The following is a 16018-nucleotide window of genomic DNA, read 5'->3' as shown; positions in this document are numbered from 1 at the left end:
AGACACCTGCTCTGCAGCATTCCAAGCTGGCATTTACAACACACACATTTGGACATTTTGATGTCTGTGTTTCAGACACCAAAACACTGAAATCTCTAACAGGGAATAGCAACAGTACAGGACAAGAAAGAAAACCATAAATTTTCATCACTTTTTGCAACTAACTCAGGATTTAACACAATGTCTCCACAGCAGAGCTTACAGGCGGGAATCTTCTTCTGCTGATCTCACCTTAAGCATTACGCTCATCATTTCCTGTTTAACTGGAAATGGGCTTTATTCTGGAGTGAGAGGCAGCTGGAACAAGTGAAACTTCATTTCGACACTATTCATGAATGCAGTGTACACAGATGAAGAGAAAATCTTTACATATATTAATAAAACATTGTTTCATTCTTTGGTCCTACCATTCGAATCATGTTTTCCAATTCTAAAATGAAATTTGTACTACTTACTGTAAAAATTAATGGTAAGATACCATTAATTCAAAAGGTCATTTCAAGCCTACATTAATCAAAATTATTCAGAATATTAGTGACATTAATGATATTTCAAAAGAGTTTGGCATGTGAAGCTTGGCGTGATACATATGAAGCTGACTGCAAAAGCAAAGCATCATTTTCCAAACACTTTATGAAAAGCTGTATTTTGCTGTACCAAAAATGCTTTCAATCACTGATTCAATACATCACACTCAAAATGTAGCTTTATTACATACCAAAGATATTCTCTACCTTCATAATGTGTCGAATATTTGGGGGAAAACACTTTTTCTTTTTTGTGATTTCAAAATCTATCTATATTGATGTGTTGCTGCAATATAGTGCTGTGTTAAATACTGTACAATGGCATTATTACACAACATCTATCTATTACTAAGCAATATCTAGTGATCACTTATAGATTTGTGACAAACAGTAAGAGAATTCTCACCCACCAACTGATACAGCTACTGCAATAAATCCATAAAATACATAAATGCACATAAATACGTATTTTATCAGGTTACTATTTGCACATTAGACATATGAGAATGAGATACTAAAAATTCACTAAAAAATTAAGGGGGAGAAAATCACTGTGGGGTGTTGAGGATTTTCCCCCCTCATGCCATGTCTGTAGCATGTCTTCTCTTCACCCACAGCTTATCAAATGCTTGATTCGCTAATGCTATCTCTCACAGTTAATGTCACTGTGGCTCTGATCATACATGGCTGTACAATTATCTTGCAAGATCTCACTCATCAGTGATGAACAGTGGTGACCTGCCTCAGCATCAACTTGGCCAGCCAGGAATTCTCTAACAAATGTCCTTATTTCCTTCAGGATGCAAAACCACACAGGTAAATGCCACTGAAAAGGAAATTCTTACCTGAAAAGTCCTAACTCCTAAAAATTAATACAAAATCTGTAGTCATTTTCACATTAATTATTCCTTAGTGTACAAAATACCTAGCACCACAGTTTATTTGCTACAGTGCATAAATATGTTACTCCATCATTTATTTTATTTGTATAATTTTTATTTGTTTAGCAATTATGCTTTTTTGTCACTTATGGATGAGTAGATATAAGGCAACTACCAACACAAGATAAAGAGTATTCACTTATTACAAGATACCACTGCTAGAGTGATATCTTTGTTATCAATAATATATTTTAAGTGCTTTTCACTTAGAGCAACCTCTCCAAACTACTCAGGCAGGCAACTCAAGCACCATGCTGTTATGGCCTTGCAGTGCCTTCTCAAGTGCCAGTGCCCGTGCAGCTGTGGGATCTGTGACACGCTCAGCCCTAACTCTAGGCCTAATGGCAGCTTGTCCTGGGGCTGAGGTCCCCATCACCATGGCTGGTCCAGATCAGGAAGATGCAGGAGCAGCAATGTTGTGGTCCTGCTGCAATCACCTTGGCTGGCCTTTTCCAGCCCCAGTGCTCCTGGAGCTGTAGGCTCTTGGACTCCCTCAACCCCAACCCTAACACTGACCCTAACCCTAACCCTAACCAACATTATGGGTTTTCCAGATCAGAAAGATGTAGCAGCAGCAATGCTGGGACCCTGCCAGGATTGCCCTGGCCGGCCTTTTCCAGCCCCAGTGCTCCTGGAGCTGTAGGCTCTTGGACTCTCTCAACCCCAGCACCAAGTGCAGCTTAGCACTGGGCCAGAGGTGCACAGCTCAGAAGTGTGGAGCTGGCAATGGTGGCACGCTGCTGTGATGCCCTTGCAATGCAGTTCAAGTGCCAGTGTCCCTGGAGCTGCAAGCTCTTTGACTCTCCCAACCCTAACCCTAGCCCCAGCACCACGGCTGGTCCAGATCAGAAGGATGCAGCAGCAGCAGCAGCAATGCTGTGGCCCTGCCATGATCTCCCTGGCAGGCCTCTTCCAGCCCCAGTGCTCCTGGAGCTGTAGGCTCTTGGACTTTCTCAACCCTAACCCTAACCTAACATTAATTCTGATGTAGTCTTGATTCAGAAAATTTTTAAAAAAGAGTAAAAATAATCAAGATACAAAACACCATCTTCCAGCACATCCTCTCAGAAATAAGAGAATTCATGGAGCATCTTGGAGAGACTCTCTCAGGGATGCCAGCTACTCCTGATCTAGCTGGCAGCAAGCAAATCTAAAGAAGTAGTAAGATTATAGATTAAATAGGACAAAAATGCAGAGACACTTTTAGTGTTCTAAAGTAATTTTTGCTTTAATGTCTTATTTTTCAAGTTCCCTAGGCAATATATTGCTGTACATAGGTATCAATAATTTGTTTCCAGTATAGAAATAGTATCCAGACAGCACCTAAGGAAAAGGAACAGGTGTCTAAAATCAAGTTACACCTACACCATGCTCAACAACTGCTGTATACTCTGTATTGTGGTCAGACTGCAACTTGGAAGTGGAAAAGCTGTGATCAATACTGATCAAAACAAATCCAAGCTAAGCCCCCTCATTAATCAGAGCATAAACACCCATGAAATGAGCTCTGCGATTTGACACAAGACAGGTAACTTATTAAGTGTATTATCAGTAAACAAATGAAGCTATCTGTGGCTTTCAGCCAACTTCTGCTCTCAGGAAGCCACACTAGAATTTCCACAGTCAATTAGTGCAAAGTGGGTTCATTACCACACTTTTGTTTGCAGAACTGAACATCTGCTATTAGCAATAAATATAAATAATCAAGGACGGTATTGGAAACACCAGGCTGATTTTGAGAGATTTGTTCCATTTCAGAAAGGAAAATGATACCATGAATCAACAAATGTTACTTTTAAAAGCCACAGCATGCTTGGTGGTACAGAAAGATGTGAAAAGAAAGAAAAAGAGCTTTACAAGCAGCAGTTTGTTGCATTTCTGTGTCTGTGGGAGTGATGAGCCCCATGGGCTGCGCAGGGATAGGTCGAAGCATCAAGAGAGTTTTACCCAGACTTGGATAAAGGGTACCTCTTCCTGTTTATGGAATAGTTTTAACATCAAGGAAGGAAAACTATGAAACCAAAGCAGTCTTACCTGATAAATATCAGACAGGCTGCTGCTCCCAGAGTCACTGGCAATGCTACATCCTGACTGGCTTGAAGGGACATGCGTCACCTGGGGATGAGGATTGTCCGTGAGATGCATCTTGGTAAGGTCAGCTGGAAGCTGGAAATAAAATTAATTTGGGGAAAGGCAGGAAAAAGAAAGGAAAATAAGATGTGTAAGTCTGATTTGAAGACAAAGTTTTTCATAAAACTTTTGTTACACATTTAGATTTGTATCTGAATTGCTGGATTATTGAATCAAAATCAAATGGAATTTGAACCTGTAACTTGACATACATTTTGAGAAAAAGCTAGTTTAGACTAAGCTGACCCAATCACACTTCACATTTCATAAAACTGATGGAAAACAATGCCCCTTTTTATACAACAAAGGACTGGTATATTTACAGCTAAGTGACATACCCCAAGATAACAAATATATGATGCTGGCCAAACACCACACAGTATTTAACCTTAGCTGACATTGCAATCCATTATGAAGAAGCAGCATTGCTCCTTATAAGTTCAATTTATGCACCTTAGTTCAGGAATAACCTTTAGAAAATACCAGTGTAGAACAAAAAGGAATGTAATATAAATAAAACATTTGGTCTGTAAAGGGCTTTAAATTTTCTTTAAAGTAATGAGTACACAGAAAGAATATTATGCATTTTGGCCACAGCTATGCACAACAACACCCCTATTTTATAAATCTATCTGTAAATGAACACACATGCAGATATCTAAATTTGAGTGCATTATTCAAGTTCACAAACATATTCTTTCTACTGAAAAAAAACAGCAGTAGCTTTTAAAGACTTAGAACTGCATGGGATACTGTCAAATGAACAGTCCTTTAATTCAGCTGCTTGTTTTTTTTTTGTCACATATTTTTAAAAAAATATTAAACTATTAAATTTTAATATTTATTTTTTTAATTATACTCAACTATATGAAAATCACATTGTATCAAGGAATCATAGATTCTCTATGTGCTTTTCTCATTTTTAAATTATACAAGTTATATACTGTTTCCTAAAAAAAAAAAAGTTCTGATGTAGAAAAAGTCCAAAACTAGTCCAATAGCATCAACTGTTGTCATCAAAATGAAAAGATTTCTTCTGTAAAACAAACCAAATTCCACACAATCATGTCAGCTACTAGATATTCAGTCCTACAAATTAAAGGACAGTACTGGAAAATACTCTTGAGCTGGTATTAACTTTATAAATACTGAGTAAACTTAAGAGAAGTGATAAACAGGTTTTGATTTACCATCACAATTCCATGTCCATTATCTGAAGAACACACAAGAGAAGCACTTCACCAAACACTAGTTCACATATTTTCTGAAAATGTAGATGGCACCACAGGTCTTGCCAAACCTTCTCCATCCCCAGGGAAAAACTTGTTGAGACCCTCTGACAAATGCAACATAATTTTACTACCAAAACTGTGATAAGGAACATGAGGGATCTTGCATCCCTTGCAACTCCCAAAGACATCCTCACTGGCAGTCACTACTCAAACACAACAATCCATATGGGCTATGAAAGAAAACATTACTCTTCCTCACTATCCTAATTTTTGCTTTATTCTAGCCTTGTTTTTTCCTAACAAAAGCAAGTATAAAATACCCAACCTGTAAAATTCATATCTATGGTCACATGAAAAGGAGAAAGTGTTAAAATCAAAAGGTTGCTAAAATCCCACCAAAAAACCCCATTCAAGCAGTAAAGGGAAGAAAGGGGGTTGGCAGAATGAGGGTTAGGGAACTTAAGTTGTGGTGAACTTGATCTAAATACAAAGGAAACATAACACTTTCAAGCCTATGTTTAGGCTCCAGAAAAAGTTTTACAGGCTGAAAATAACTATTTTCAGGATTTGAGAACAACAAAAAGGTCAAAGCACTCGAGTGACAAAATTCAATCCAGTGTCCGACAGGCAGCCTCTCAGTCAGCACAGGGGAGGAGCTGATTTACACCAAGATGTAACCTCTCAACTGCAACAACGAGCAAGAGCGAAGCTGAGATTTGATTCTGGTCTGGAGCACGGGCTGGTTACTCCTGGCACCCCAATGGCACACTGCCTACAGAACCCATGGCTGTGCCCCACACAGAAGAGCACTCTGCAGGCTCTGCTCCCAGCAGGCACGGGGCAGGAAGCATCACCTCCTCCTCCTGGAGCCTCGCACCCCTGCAGATGGGGTCAGGCACGGACATTTCACCGATGACACCTGCGCTGTGGGTGGAGGAGGTTCTGTGCTGTGGCAGCACTCGGGGGGCAGCCTGTGCTGCAGGGTGACCCTGGAGCACCCTGCAGTGCCCCCAGCCACGCTCCCAGAGCCACAACCCAACAGGTCAGAGCATCACTTCCCAGGGAGGTCACATCCCCCAGCACTCTGGCACTCGCTGCCAAATGGACAGGGCAAGGCAGCTGGCAGCTCCTGAAGGCAGTGGAAGTGAAAATCCAGGAGTTTTAGGAAATTACAGAACAAATCAGCCCACATAGATTCACTGGCTCTGGCTTAAAGACCACAGGTTTGCTGCAAACTCTTCAGGCTGTCCCCACCTTTATAACCTACCTATTCCAACAAACAGCTCTGACTTCAGCTTCAATCTTTTTGTCCATGATCAAATCCAATGCTGACTGTGGTAACACAGACATAAGGAAATCTAATTTAAGCTCCCTTCTATCCAGATTCTCAAACCTTCAAAACAGCTCCAGTAAAAGAGTGAGCAGGACCAAGAGCAGAACCAATGCTGCAGGATTTCCCAGGAGAACAATGGCAGGTGCTGCTCTTTACCAACAACTGGTGCTGTTAAATCCTGTTCTGGCTCAGACATCCCAGCACCCACACGTATGCACTGCCACATACAGATTGTCTTCTCTAATTTATTTGAGATTTTAAGATTCTTGTGATGAACACTGTTTTCCATACCTACACGGAGAAGTGAGGCTCCATCTGGTCTAGTGGAAGGTGTCCCTGCCCAAGGGGGACCCAAAGAGGAGCTTTTGGGTCCCTCCCAACACAAACCCTTCTGTGATTCTGTAATTCTAAGTACTGATGAAACAAGACATGGCTCTCAAAATAAACAGGTTGTGCATATATTTTGTGTGTCATTTTCATTAAAACCCACTGATGATCAAAGCACTGCCAGCTTTCCCAAAGGAGTATTTCTAGACAACTAATTAATCAAAACTGCTCTTCAATCCCCTCACCAGGACTCCCTTTCACTTCCATCACCTATGAAGCACATGGGTATGTATGATGCTTCTGCTGGACTTTGCAATATATTCTTGCAAAAAACATTTAATGCAAGTTAGATGCAAGGAAACATTGCAGTATCTCTTTAAATTTGAGAGAGAGACAAGGTTTATTTGAGACAAGTGACCTTTAAAGTACTGCTTGCCACTCTACTCAATCTCCCAAAATAAATCACAGCTTCTGTCTTTTGTATGCCATTTTTATTACCCAAAGTGATTGTTCTTTCTTGCAGAGCTCACCAGGCAGCAAGATACAGAGAGGATGTTTCTGTACCAACATGACAGCGGACACAGGAAGCTCTTGCTGGTTGTGGCTGGGAAGTTGCTGCAAGTGACATAAAATTGTCTTAACTATTGGTGACTATGACATTTTTTTCTGAAACTTAGAAACTCTTGTTACAAGAGCATCAGTATCTTGAAAAATCCTGTGCTGGGAAACAAGGTCCACATAGCAATGTTCAATTATGCCCGTATTAGATGCTTTTGGATGCAGATGTTTAGTTTTCAGTATCTTCTGGCTAACTATGTGCCCCAGCACCCCCAGACAGAAAAACCACAAACATCCACAACATTCTGATAAACACTCCAACAGACTACTTAGTTGCCACTATAAACCACAACAATTTCATTTTTTCACAAGGGATAATCTGGAATTGTAATATGAGTGCATCTGACATGCTGGCACAGCCTGTCCCTGTATCAGTGCCAGCACATCCTTGTGACTGACCTTTCCCTACAAAGGGATATTTAAGAACAAACCCCCCGTTGGAATGCCACACTGCAATTCAGAACTGTACCAGAAAGAATGTTAAGAAAATAGAAGTTACCGTCGGCACAGCCACCTACAGCTCTGCACCCCCTCTGAGTCAGGAAAACACAGCTGGTGATTACACCAAAAAATCCTGGATCAACAGGGAATTTTTAAAGCAATATTGCAAACTGCAAGAGGAAAAAGGAGAGAAAAAAAGACTAAATCCTTCAGAAGCTCATCCAAAAGGTAGTATCAGCCTGCCATGCCACACCAACCCAGAAGCACCAGCAGCCTGGACCTGTTTTTGTTAAAGCAATTTGAAATTTTGGAAGAGGGTTCACAGGCTGATCCCATCCAGTTTGCCAGGACACAGCCACAGCTGGGAAACAGTCACCTCAGCAGGAAAGAGAGAAGGTGGCTGGAGAGGACATGGGAGTGTAAAAGGCAGCACTGAGTAACATTTATTTAAAAATGAGATGCACAAAATACTGAACTCTCCCCAGACCAGCCTTGAAAACCTGAGGTGAAGACTCCAAAAGCCCACCAGGAGTTTGGCTTTTTCCATCTCTTTCATGGGTGCAGCCATGTAGCACCAATGCAAGGGGAAGCAGCACTCCTGCTGCCAAACCAGAGAAACCTCAAAAAACTCTGCAAGCTCCAAACCTGTCCTTTCTCCTATTACATAATACAAAGCTTACTTTAAAGGAGCATTTTATTTTATTATTTTTGTTCAGTTGGTTTTTTAACAGACATCAGGACTTCTTGGTTTTATACAGAATTACTGACTTTCTAAAAGTAGTTTGGTAACAAGAGCAGAATAATGATGTGATGGTTTCTCCCTGAGAGAGCTGACGTTTCCCACTGTTCTCCAGCAAGAACAGTATAAAGTTGAACAAAGGTGAGTACAAGGTTGTGTATCTACACCAAGTCTCGTGTCGGTAATTTTGAAATTAATTGGAGTGTAAGCTCTGATCCATAGCACAACTCATAGGCCAGAAGACCAAGGACACTGTGTCTGCAGTGACATTTACTTCCCACGTAAACACCATTTACTCTCAGCAGTGAAGTCACACAGAATACTTGGGAATTAAATTAAAACCTAATTTTGCTATAACAGACTATCAAGATTGCACATGCTCTGTCCAGCAGAGCAAATGACGTGACCTTTGACGAGATGACCGCCCATCAACTCATCTGAAAAGGACACTGAAAGTGATGGTCAGCCTGAGGACAACCTCCCTTCATGTGCTCCTTATGAAGGGTTTGCTAAAAATAAAGGCTATAGAAAGCCATTACAGTGTTTAAATAGAGAGAAAGGTAACCACAGAAGTCACAAGTTAAGTTTTGTCACAGACTGGCCAAACGGAGACATTTTTCTTTTCTATTTCCCTTTTTTTTTTCACTGAAAGGAATCAGTAGAACCTCTTTTGGCAGAAACCATGCTCTTCATCCTCTATTTCCATAGTGATTTACTTTAGGATTTGTTGATATCTTTGCCCTGAGGAAAAGCTACGTTTGTGCCTTTGTGCTACAACTTTTGAAAGTAAGTATCAGTGTTTACTGTTACACTTTGGATAATCAAAATACACATGCTGAAAAGGCACAGGCAATATGAATTTGCAAAATAGTCTTGACAGAGGGACACAAGACCTATGAATTATCTTTTCCCATGTGTAAAATCTTCATCACTGTGTTTTAACCTGCAGTAAATTGTATATTTATCTAACATGTTCAGAAAGATCCCACAATAATGACCGTGGCCAAAGGACTCATCATGAGGATAAAAACTAATAAAGGAAGCACAACCCACTGAACTCTTCTGGTCCATTCCAAATTCAAATTAATGGAAAGAAAATGGGCAATAAAGAATCAAAAGTCTTGCCCCTTTTTAATACTCCTTGATAGCAAAGTTTTTTATCAGTTTTTCTAGGAGCCCATATGGATGTTTACAACCAATCAATGCAGTCTGGACACAGCAGAAGCATCAGCCTCTGAGAGAACAGTCTGTCCTTTTCCAGGCTGTATAAGCAAATTTTCTGTCCTTGGTTTTACAGACTGTCAGTAACCTTCTACCTTATTTGCTTTTCTGAAGTTCCCTGAAATGCTGCCAGCAAGACTAATATTCAGAAACAACACAGGAGTTATTTTCCATAAAACACCCGAGGACGAGCACAGAGCAGCCCTGCGGTGTCAGGGCACGCATACAGCTGCTGGGTCACTGTAAAACCCCCAACTCAGCCACCTCACTGTGAAAACCAGCTCTACAAGACAAACAGTCCCAATTTTAAGGCACATTTATTGAGAATTTTGTTTATTGAAGTTTTCCATTAAGAGGTTTTTGCTGTTGTAAGCTGGAACCTACTAACACATGCTCGGAGCATTAACTGTGATGACACTGGGTAACCTCTGAGCCTTAGGAAACACTCCTGCTCAGCCTCCATCATACCCAAATGGTTTGAGGACAACAATTTTCCTTTCTCAGATGACACAGAAAGCCTGGTCTGTCACAAGAAGCCAGTTAAAAAAAAATCAAGTATGTTTACCTTAAGTCTTAAAAATTAAACCAAACTGTCAAACTAAAAAGACCACATAATCAAAGAACTGAACAGGACCCCAGCCCTCTGAAACAGGACTTCTCCAGCTCCCACCTCTCCCCTTTCAGTGACCATATCTTCCAGTCCCTTCAAACATCTTTTTTTTAATATATATCCTTGATTCAACACCTTTCATACCTTTAATATTGAACTAGATCTTCAGCAAATTCTACATTCCACCATCTTATCGGCAAGTTGCTTTGATGGTCTCACTACATGCTTCTGTTTCCATTATCAGCTTGTTCATTTACACAGGATAACTAATTTATTTAATTCATCCTACTTTTCCTTTGTACAACCTACTGAAGCAGGAGCAGCACTTGTCACTCCCACTGACAGCAGTCTCTCACCTGCAATCCTTTCTGCTCTCCTCCATCCCATTTGTTCCATCTAAGAAATGAAAAAGGAACAAGCCTCTTGAGTGGTTTTTCTTGGCATCAGTAAATTATTTTAATCATCTCATATATCCTGCCAGTAAATCAACAAGAAACCACTAAAACCCACGACTTCTCTGAAGTTATTCTGTAGAATTTTCAGTAATATTTTTCACAAGGATTTGTATAAATTAACTCTGCTTTATATTAATCTTTTACATACAAGCCACAATTCTCCTCCAGTTCAAAATACACTTCGAGCTGTGTTAATGGGAGAGGAGAAAGTTGCTTCTCTGAGATACAAAGAGAGGCCATTTAGGTGTCCACAGAGAGACTAAGATGAGCCCAGCTGAATTACCCATGCTGACATCAGTCTGCAGACTTAATGCAAACAAAAACATTTCCTCCTTGAAGACCACAGATGGTTCACCAGTGGCACAAAAACAGATTTCTTCAGCTTTTTAAAAAGCACCAATGATGTCTGGGGAGTGAGGTTTTTGTTGTTCTTAAGACTAAGTGATGGCTCAAGGTTTTTACCCAACAGCTCCAGATAAAATCCTGTGCCCTTCAATAACATAATGCAAAAAAACTCAGTGCCTATCCAACTACACAAACTTCATGACAATATTTATTTCAATGTTTTAATTCACTATCTACAGCATCTACTCCTGGTTTTATCAATACTACACACATGAAACTCAAAGAAATAAGGACCAAGTTGATATCATCATGGCAGCATTGCAGTGCCTCAAAAACTATTCCCGAAGCCTTCCTAAAATATCTCCAGGCTTACAATAAGTTTAAAAAAAGCACACATAACACACAAAAACCATCTGGAAGAATTAATAATCCCTAGAGGCTGTTTATTGCCTCTCGTAGTCAAGAGCTTTTTGGTCTTTGTGGCTCCTATAGCACATAGAAATTAAAATTCTCTGAAGTATTACATTTCCTTAGTTACAATAAGGTGACATGAGGACAGAATTTCAAACTATATTCTGGTGTTGCCTTAAACCACACATGTAATGCAATTTTAATTTGGTTTTCATATCTCTAAATTATACATTACTACTATGCCTTAACTCACGATAATGCTAAGTGTCTGACACGCAAACATCTCAGCTCTGGAGAAGAAGTGGGTCTGAAAATTCACCCACAAAAAACTGTACCAGTATTGATGGGAGCTCCATTATAAAGGGAATATCCATCAAGTAAACATAATTGATGGTTGCAAAAAATGAAGATCAACTCTTCTCTGGTCCATTCACAAGTAACATTTTCAGAAACGTCAACACTTGTATTTTTGTTATTTTGAATATGGAACAGGAATGTTCAAAAATACTTATTTTACTCCAAGTTCTATTCTTTGTCCTTGCCACTGAAAATTAATACAATAGTAAGAAGTGCCTTGTGTAAATAATTACAGTAGAAAACTAAGTGTGACAGTGACTAGTGATGCTCCGAGTTCTACAAGGAGCCCAGAAACTCCAGCAGCCACCAGCAGCCTGACATTTGGGAACTCTCATCCTAAGCAGGGCACATAAAATTCCACATCTACATCGACCTTCATTGACTAAATAATTTATCAACTGCTAGCTGCACAGATTGGTAAAATACAGCAGGATGACAATCCCTCTTTACGCATCCTCAGGCTGCTACAGCCCCACGTCACAGTGCTGACATGCAGGCACAGTCAGCTCCGGGGATGCACCGAGCAGGGCTCCAAGGACACGGGAGCACGGCGAGGCTGGCAGCACCACCTCCGAGCCAGGAGCTGTGTAAAGAGGCCCTCGGATACCGTACGTGCAAAAACACCCAAAGGAGCACCAGTCTTCCACTGGCGCTTCCGCGTTTTCTTTCTGTATTTATCAAGAAAATGCATTCATGGAAGCGAGAGGGGCAGAAGAGGGTGGTCCTGACCTAGGCTGTAGCTGTAAGAATTCTAACAAAGCAGGTTTAAACCAAAGTCCAGGAGGAAATAAATGAACAGATAGGTGTTTATTTGCATATTAAGAGCCAATTTCCCATAAAAACAATACTTCAGGAAAAGGCTTTTTCTGTTGAAAAGTAGAACAATGTGTACTTGCACTTAACTTTAACATATTATACACCAGAGTATAAGAAAATCCAAGTTTTCTGGAGTAAATGGCCATATAGCTCATAATAAACCACTTTTATCTTAAACTGTCAGGCAAAAAAATGCATTTAGAAGTTTTACAAAAAGTATCCTACAAGTGGTTACAGAAAACAGAGTTAAAACTTGCATCTAAGTGTAAGAAAATTTGTCATTTGTCAGTCCAAGTCCTCACTCTCCAAGTGCTCAGGGATCATAGTACTAAGGCACCAAGAGACTGTGCTCCTACAAATAACATGGAAAATCAAAGCAATCCTTCTGAGCAGTGGATGAAGAGGAAAAGTATCAGAAAATATAGGGTAGGAGAGACCATGAATATGCTAAGGAGCTGGCTGAAACTCCAAAAATTCCAAAGAGGGCTAAACCATGCAATGCAAAGTTCCAAAGAGGGAAGGGAACCATGAGGAGCCAGGAGAAGAGCTCAGAGAGCAACCACACTGAGGGATGACAGGGCCAAGCTCTGCGATGCTGAAAGCTGGGCTGGAGCTACAGGCACAGACAGACTGGTGGGAAAGGCAGGTCCAAGGGGAAGAGAAAGACCTTATCAAAACTGACTGAAAAAATAAAGCAAAGGATCAGTTACTCTATTTGCTCTAAAAACATTTCAAATTCATACTACTGGGGCTACTTTCCATGTAGGCACGTTAGCAAAGATAAGGATGACATCGAAGCAAATCAAGGACACACTATCAAAGCTCTGTTTTTCTTCTGAGGAACTGAAATGAAATCTTTAATTGCATGAAGGTTTCAACTCAAGATCCTGAAGATCAAACTGATGCCCTTTGGAATTAGAAGATGAGGTTACACTGATTTTAGTTATAAATAACCAAAAATTGTATCACATGCCTCTGAGACAACAACAGAAATAGGAATGGGACTGAAAATGTATTCCAAGTCTTCTGCTCTAACCCAAACACAAACTCTTACAGAGCAAATGTATCATTATTACGCTTCACATTATTAGATTTTTATCTAAATAGCAGAAAGAGAAAAGCACAGAAGCCTAGAGAAAATAAATATTACCGTCTACTGCCATAAGATAAGTTTCACATGCACCTGGGATCTTGAATTAAACTATTTTGCTTCAGGAAAAAAAATTTAAAAGCTTAAATGTTAATTCAAAAACTCTTATTTTCTATAAAAAGTACATTATCTCAAAAAGCATCCATTTTAAATATCCTCTATAGAAACATTATCCAATCACTCCATATTCCCCCCATCAGACCCTCATGCTTCACAAACACAGTTAACTGTGGGTACATTCCAGGCTTGGAAAATTCTTAAGATGTGCATAAAATTCCTATTACAGAAGAACCCTGTACATCTAAATCGTTCCGTTTAGAGCTCTCCTTCATAGTGACCTCATAGCACAGTTACAGTTAAGAGTCCAATACCACAAAGTGCATCTCAGACAACTGAACAAAGCAAGTTATGATCAGAATTACAAAGACAACCAAAATCTTGCTGAGATTCTTGTGAATTATTTTTTTTTTTAAATACTGCACTGGCATCACAGGAGTTTTGTTTAATGTAAGTTGAATGTCTCTTGTCCTTGCCAACAGAACCAGCCTGTGGAAACAGATCTCCACCAACGCAATGCAAAGTCCTCTATCCTCCCTCATCCTCTTCCAGAGCCACAGTGGCTCGACAGCTGGCACGGCTTTGATCACTGCTCACCACACTCCTCGTTGCTTATCATCCTCACCACGTTTCCTTACAAGTGCCTGCATCTATTTATCTCATCTTCCACAGTCTATCATTCCAGGAAGGGCACAGTCCTCAGGGCAGAGACCATCCCTTACAAGGGGCAGTTCTGCCCTGCTGCTGGTTCCTCCAGAGGCAAACAGCCATCATCTCCTCCTGCCAAGGAGAGGGTGATCTCTCTCGGACATGTTTCCAATTATCAGCAGTCCTCAGAAATACGCTGACCTCCACAAGAACCTGCCTGAAAGGGCACTGCAGATGCACGTTCACTGTTCTCTCCCTCTGTTCATCCTCCTTTTACAGCTCTTGATGCAGGCATATGGAATGCATTGATTGCTTTACACAAGTCTACTCTGCACCTTTACTTTCAAAAACCAAAAGCCATGGAGTCTCTGGGGGATGAGGCTGAGTGCAGCCCAAACCAGTGTGTGCTATGGGAACTGCTGTGGACCAGTACTCAGAGACACCTTGTACTTGGAGAATGTCTTCCAGGTGTCCTAACGCTGGCTTCTGCTCCTCCACAGCCACAGCAATTAACCTCCCTAGGCTAAGGTTAACCTTCAGAAGTGTTCTACCTTCACAAAACCTACCTTTATGATTAGTCATAAGAAATATGACTTCATCTTGCTCTGATTCAATCCATGGATCATGACACTGTCACATCCAGAACAGCTGTAATTACAACTGAGTCAACAGCCCATTTTCAGACTACTGTCCTACACCAGTTTAAAAGCAACTGATTAAAACAATTCTGGCACAGATCTACATAAATCTAAGTTCTAGTTTCAAAACACAAAATACTTGGCATTTTTAAGTTAAACTTGAAACTTACATATTTAACTTACCTATTTAAAATTCTGACATGACTTATTTTGCTGTATTATGTATTATTATAAAACACTTGTCATAGAAACAGATTCTTAGTACAAAGCTCAGCTAAAACCAAAATGGCACAAACTCAGATCTGATTCAGCTCATCAGTTTGTGTAATCCAATTCACACTTCTCCTCAGAGTTACCAAACAATATGAACAGATCCCTTCAAAAGTTTGAGGGGGCTGTAGGAGTTTTGGGGGACTTGTGAGTTTTTTCAGAACGGAATAAAAGTGCTTTATCTTTGTGGCTTTAAAGGTAAAGAACTGTTAACTATGGACTAGAATGCAAAATCGGTTTTCATAAGCCATTAGGAAAAAAAAGAAAGAGAAAACAAACTTTCCCCTTCCTAACATTTCATACAATTTCATTTATGAATAGTAACTGAGTGAATAAATGGCTTGGCTGGCAGAGCAGCAATCCACTGGATATTGTCCACAGAGCTGACACAGGGGTCAAAGAACTTTTTTTTATGATGTTATTATTTCACCCTTATGAAGCCCTTATTTGAGCACAGGCTTTTTTGTGGTTTCTCACTTCAGCCCAAACTCTGTGGAGACTGTAATCCCAGCTGAAGTACCAAGGTGACTAAAGCATTCCCAGTTTTTAAGCAGTATTACAACATTCAAACCTCCTTAATAAGGGCAGTGCAGGTAAGTCAAGCTTAAGTAAACTCAGCCTTTCATAATTAATGTCTGCAGAGTAGGAAGGGAAGAAAGAGTCTACATGTACACTGGGGCATGGATCATAACACAAACAGGCCAGGATTGGCCAGCAGGAACTCCAAGGTGAGGAGCTGCAATTACCTGTGT

At 40.3% G+C, this 16018-nt stretch overlaps 1 protein-coding gene across 21 annotated transcripts in view; it reads right to left on the bottom strand.

The window, feature by feature from the left end:
* RAPGEF6 (Rap guanine nucleotide exchange factor 6) overlaps positions 1-16018 on the bottom strand; it is a 123556-nt gene that overhangs the window by 41019 nt on the left and 66519 nt on the right. For all 21 annotated transcript variants that reach the window (XR_011004300.1, XR_011004301.1, XM_068205708.1 and 18 more), the window contains one exon: positions 3503-3634. Coding sequence is in view for 19 of the 21 variants with exons in the window: in XM_068205708.1 (XP_068061809.1) it covers positions 3503-3634 (132 nt within the window). In the remaining 2 variants the exon portion in view is untranslated. The remainder of the gene's footprint in view (positions 1-3502; positions 3635-16018) is intronic.

Source organism: Anomalospiza imberbis, chromosome 15 (genome assembly GCF_031753505.1).
Source record: "Anomalospiza imberbis isolate Cuckoo-Finch-1a 21T00152 chromosome 15, ASM3175350v1, whole genome shotgun sequence".
Classification (NCBI taxonomy): domain Eukaryota; kingdom Metazoa; phylum Chordata; class Aves; order Passeriformes; family Viduidae; genus Anomalospiza; species Anomalospiza imberbis.
The sequence above is the reverse complement of the archived record's forward strand: the minus strand, read 5'-3'. Positions and strand labels throughout refer to the sequence as shown.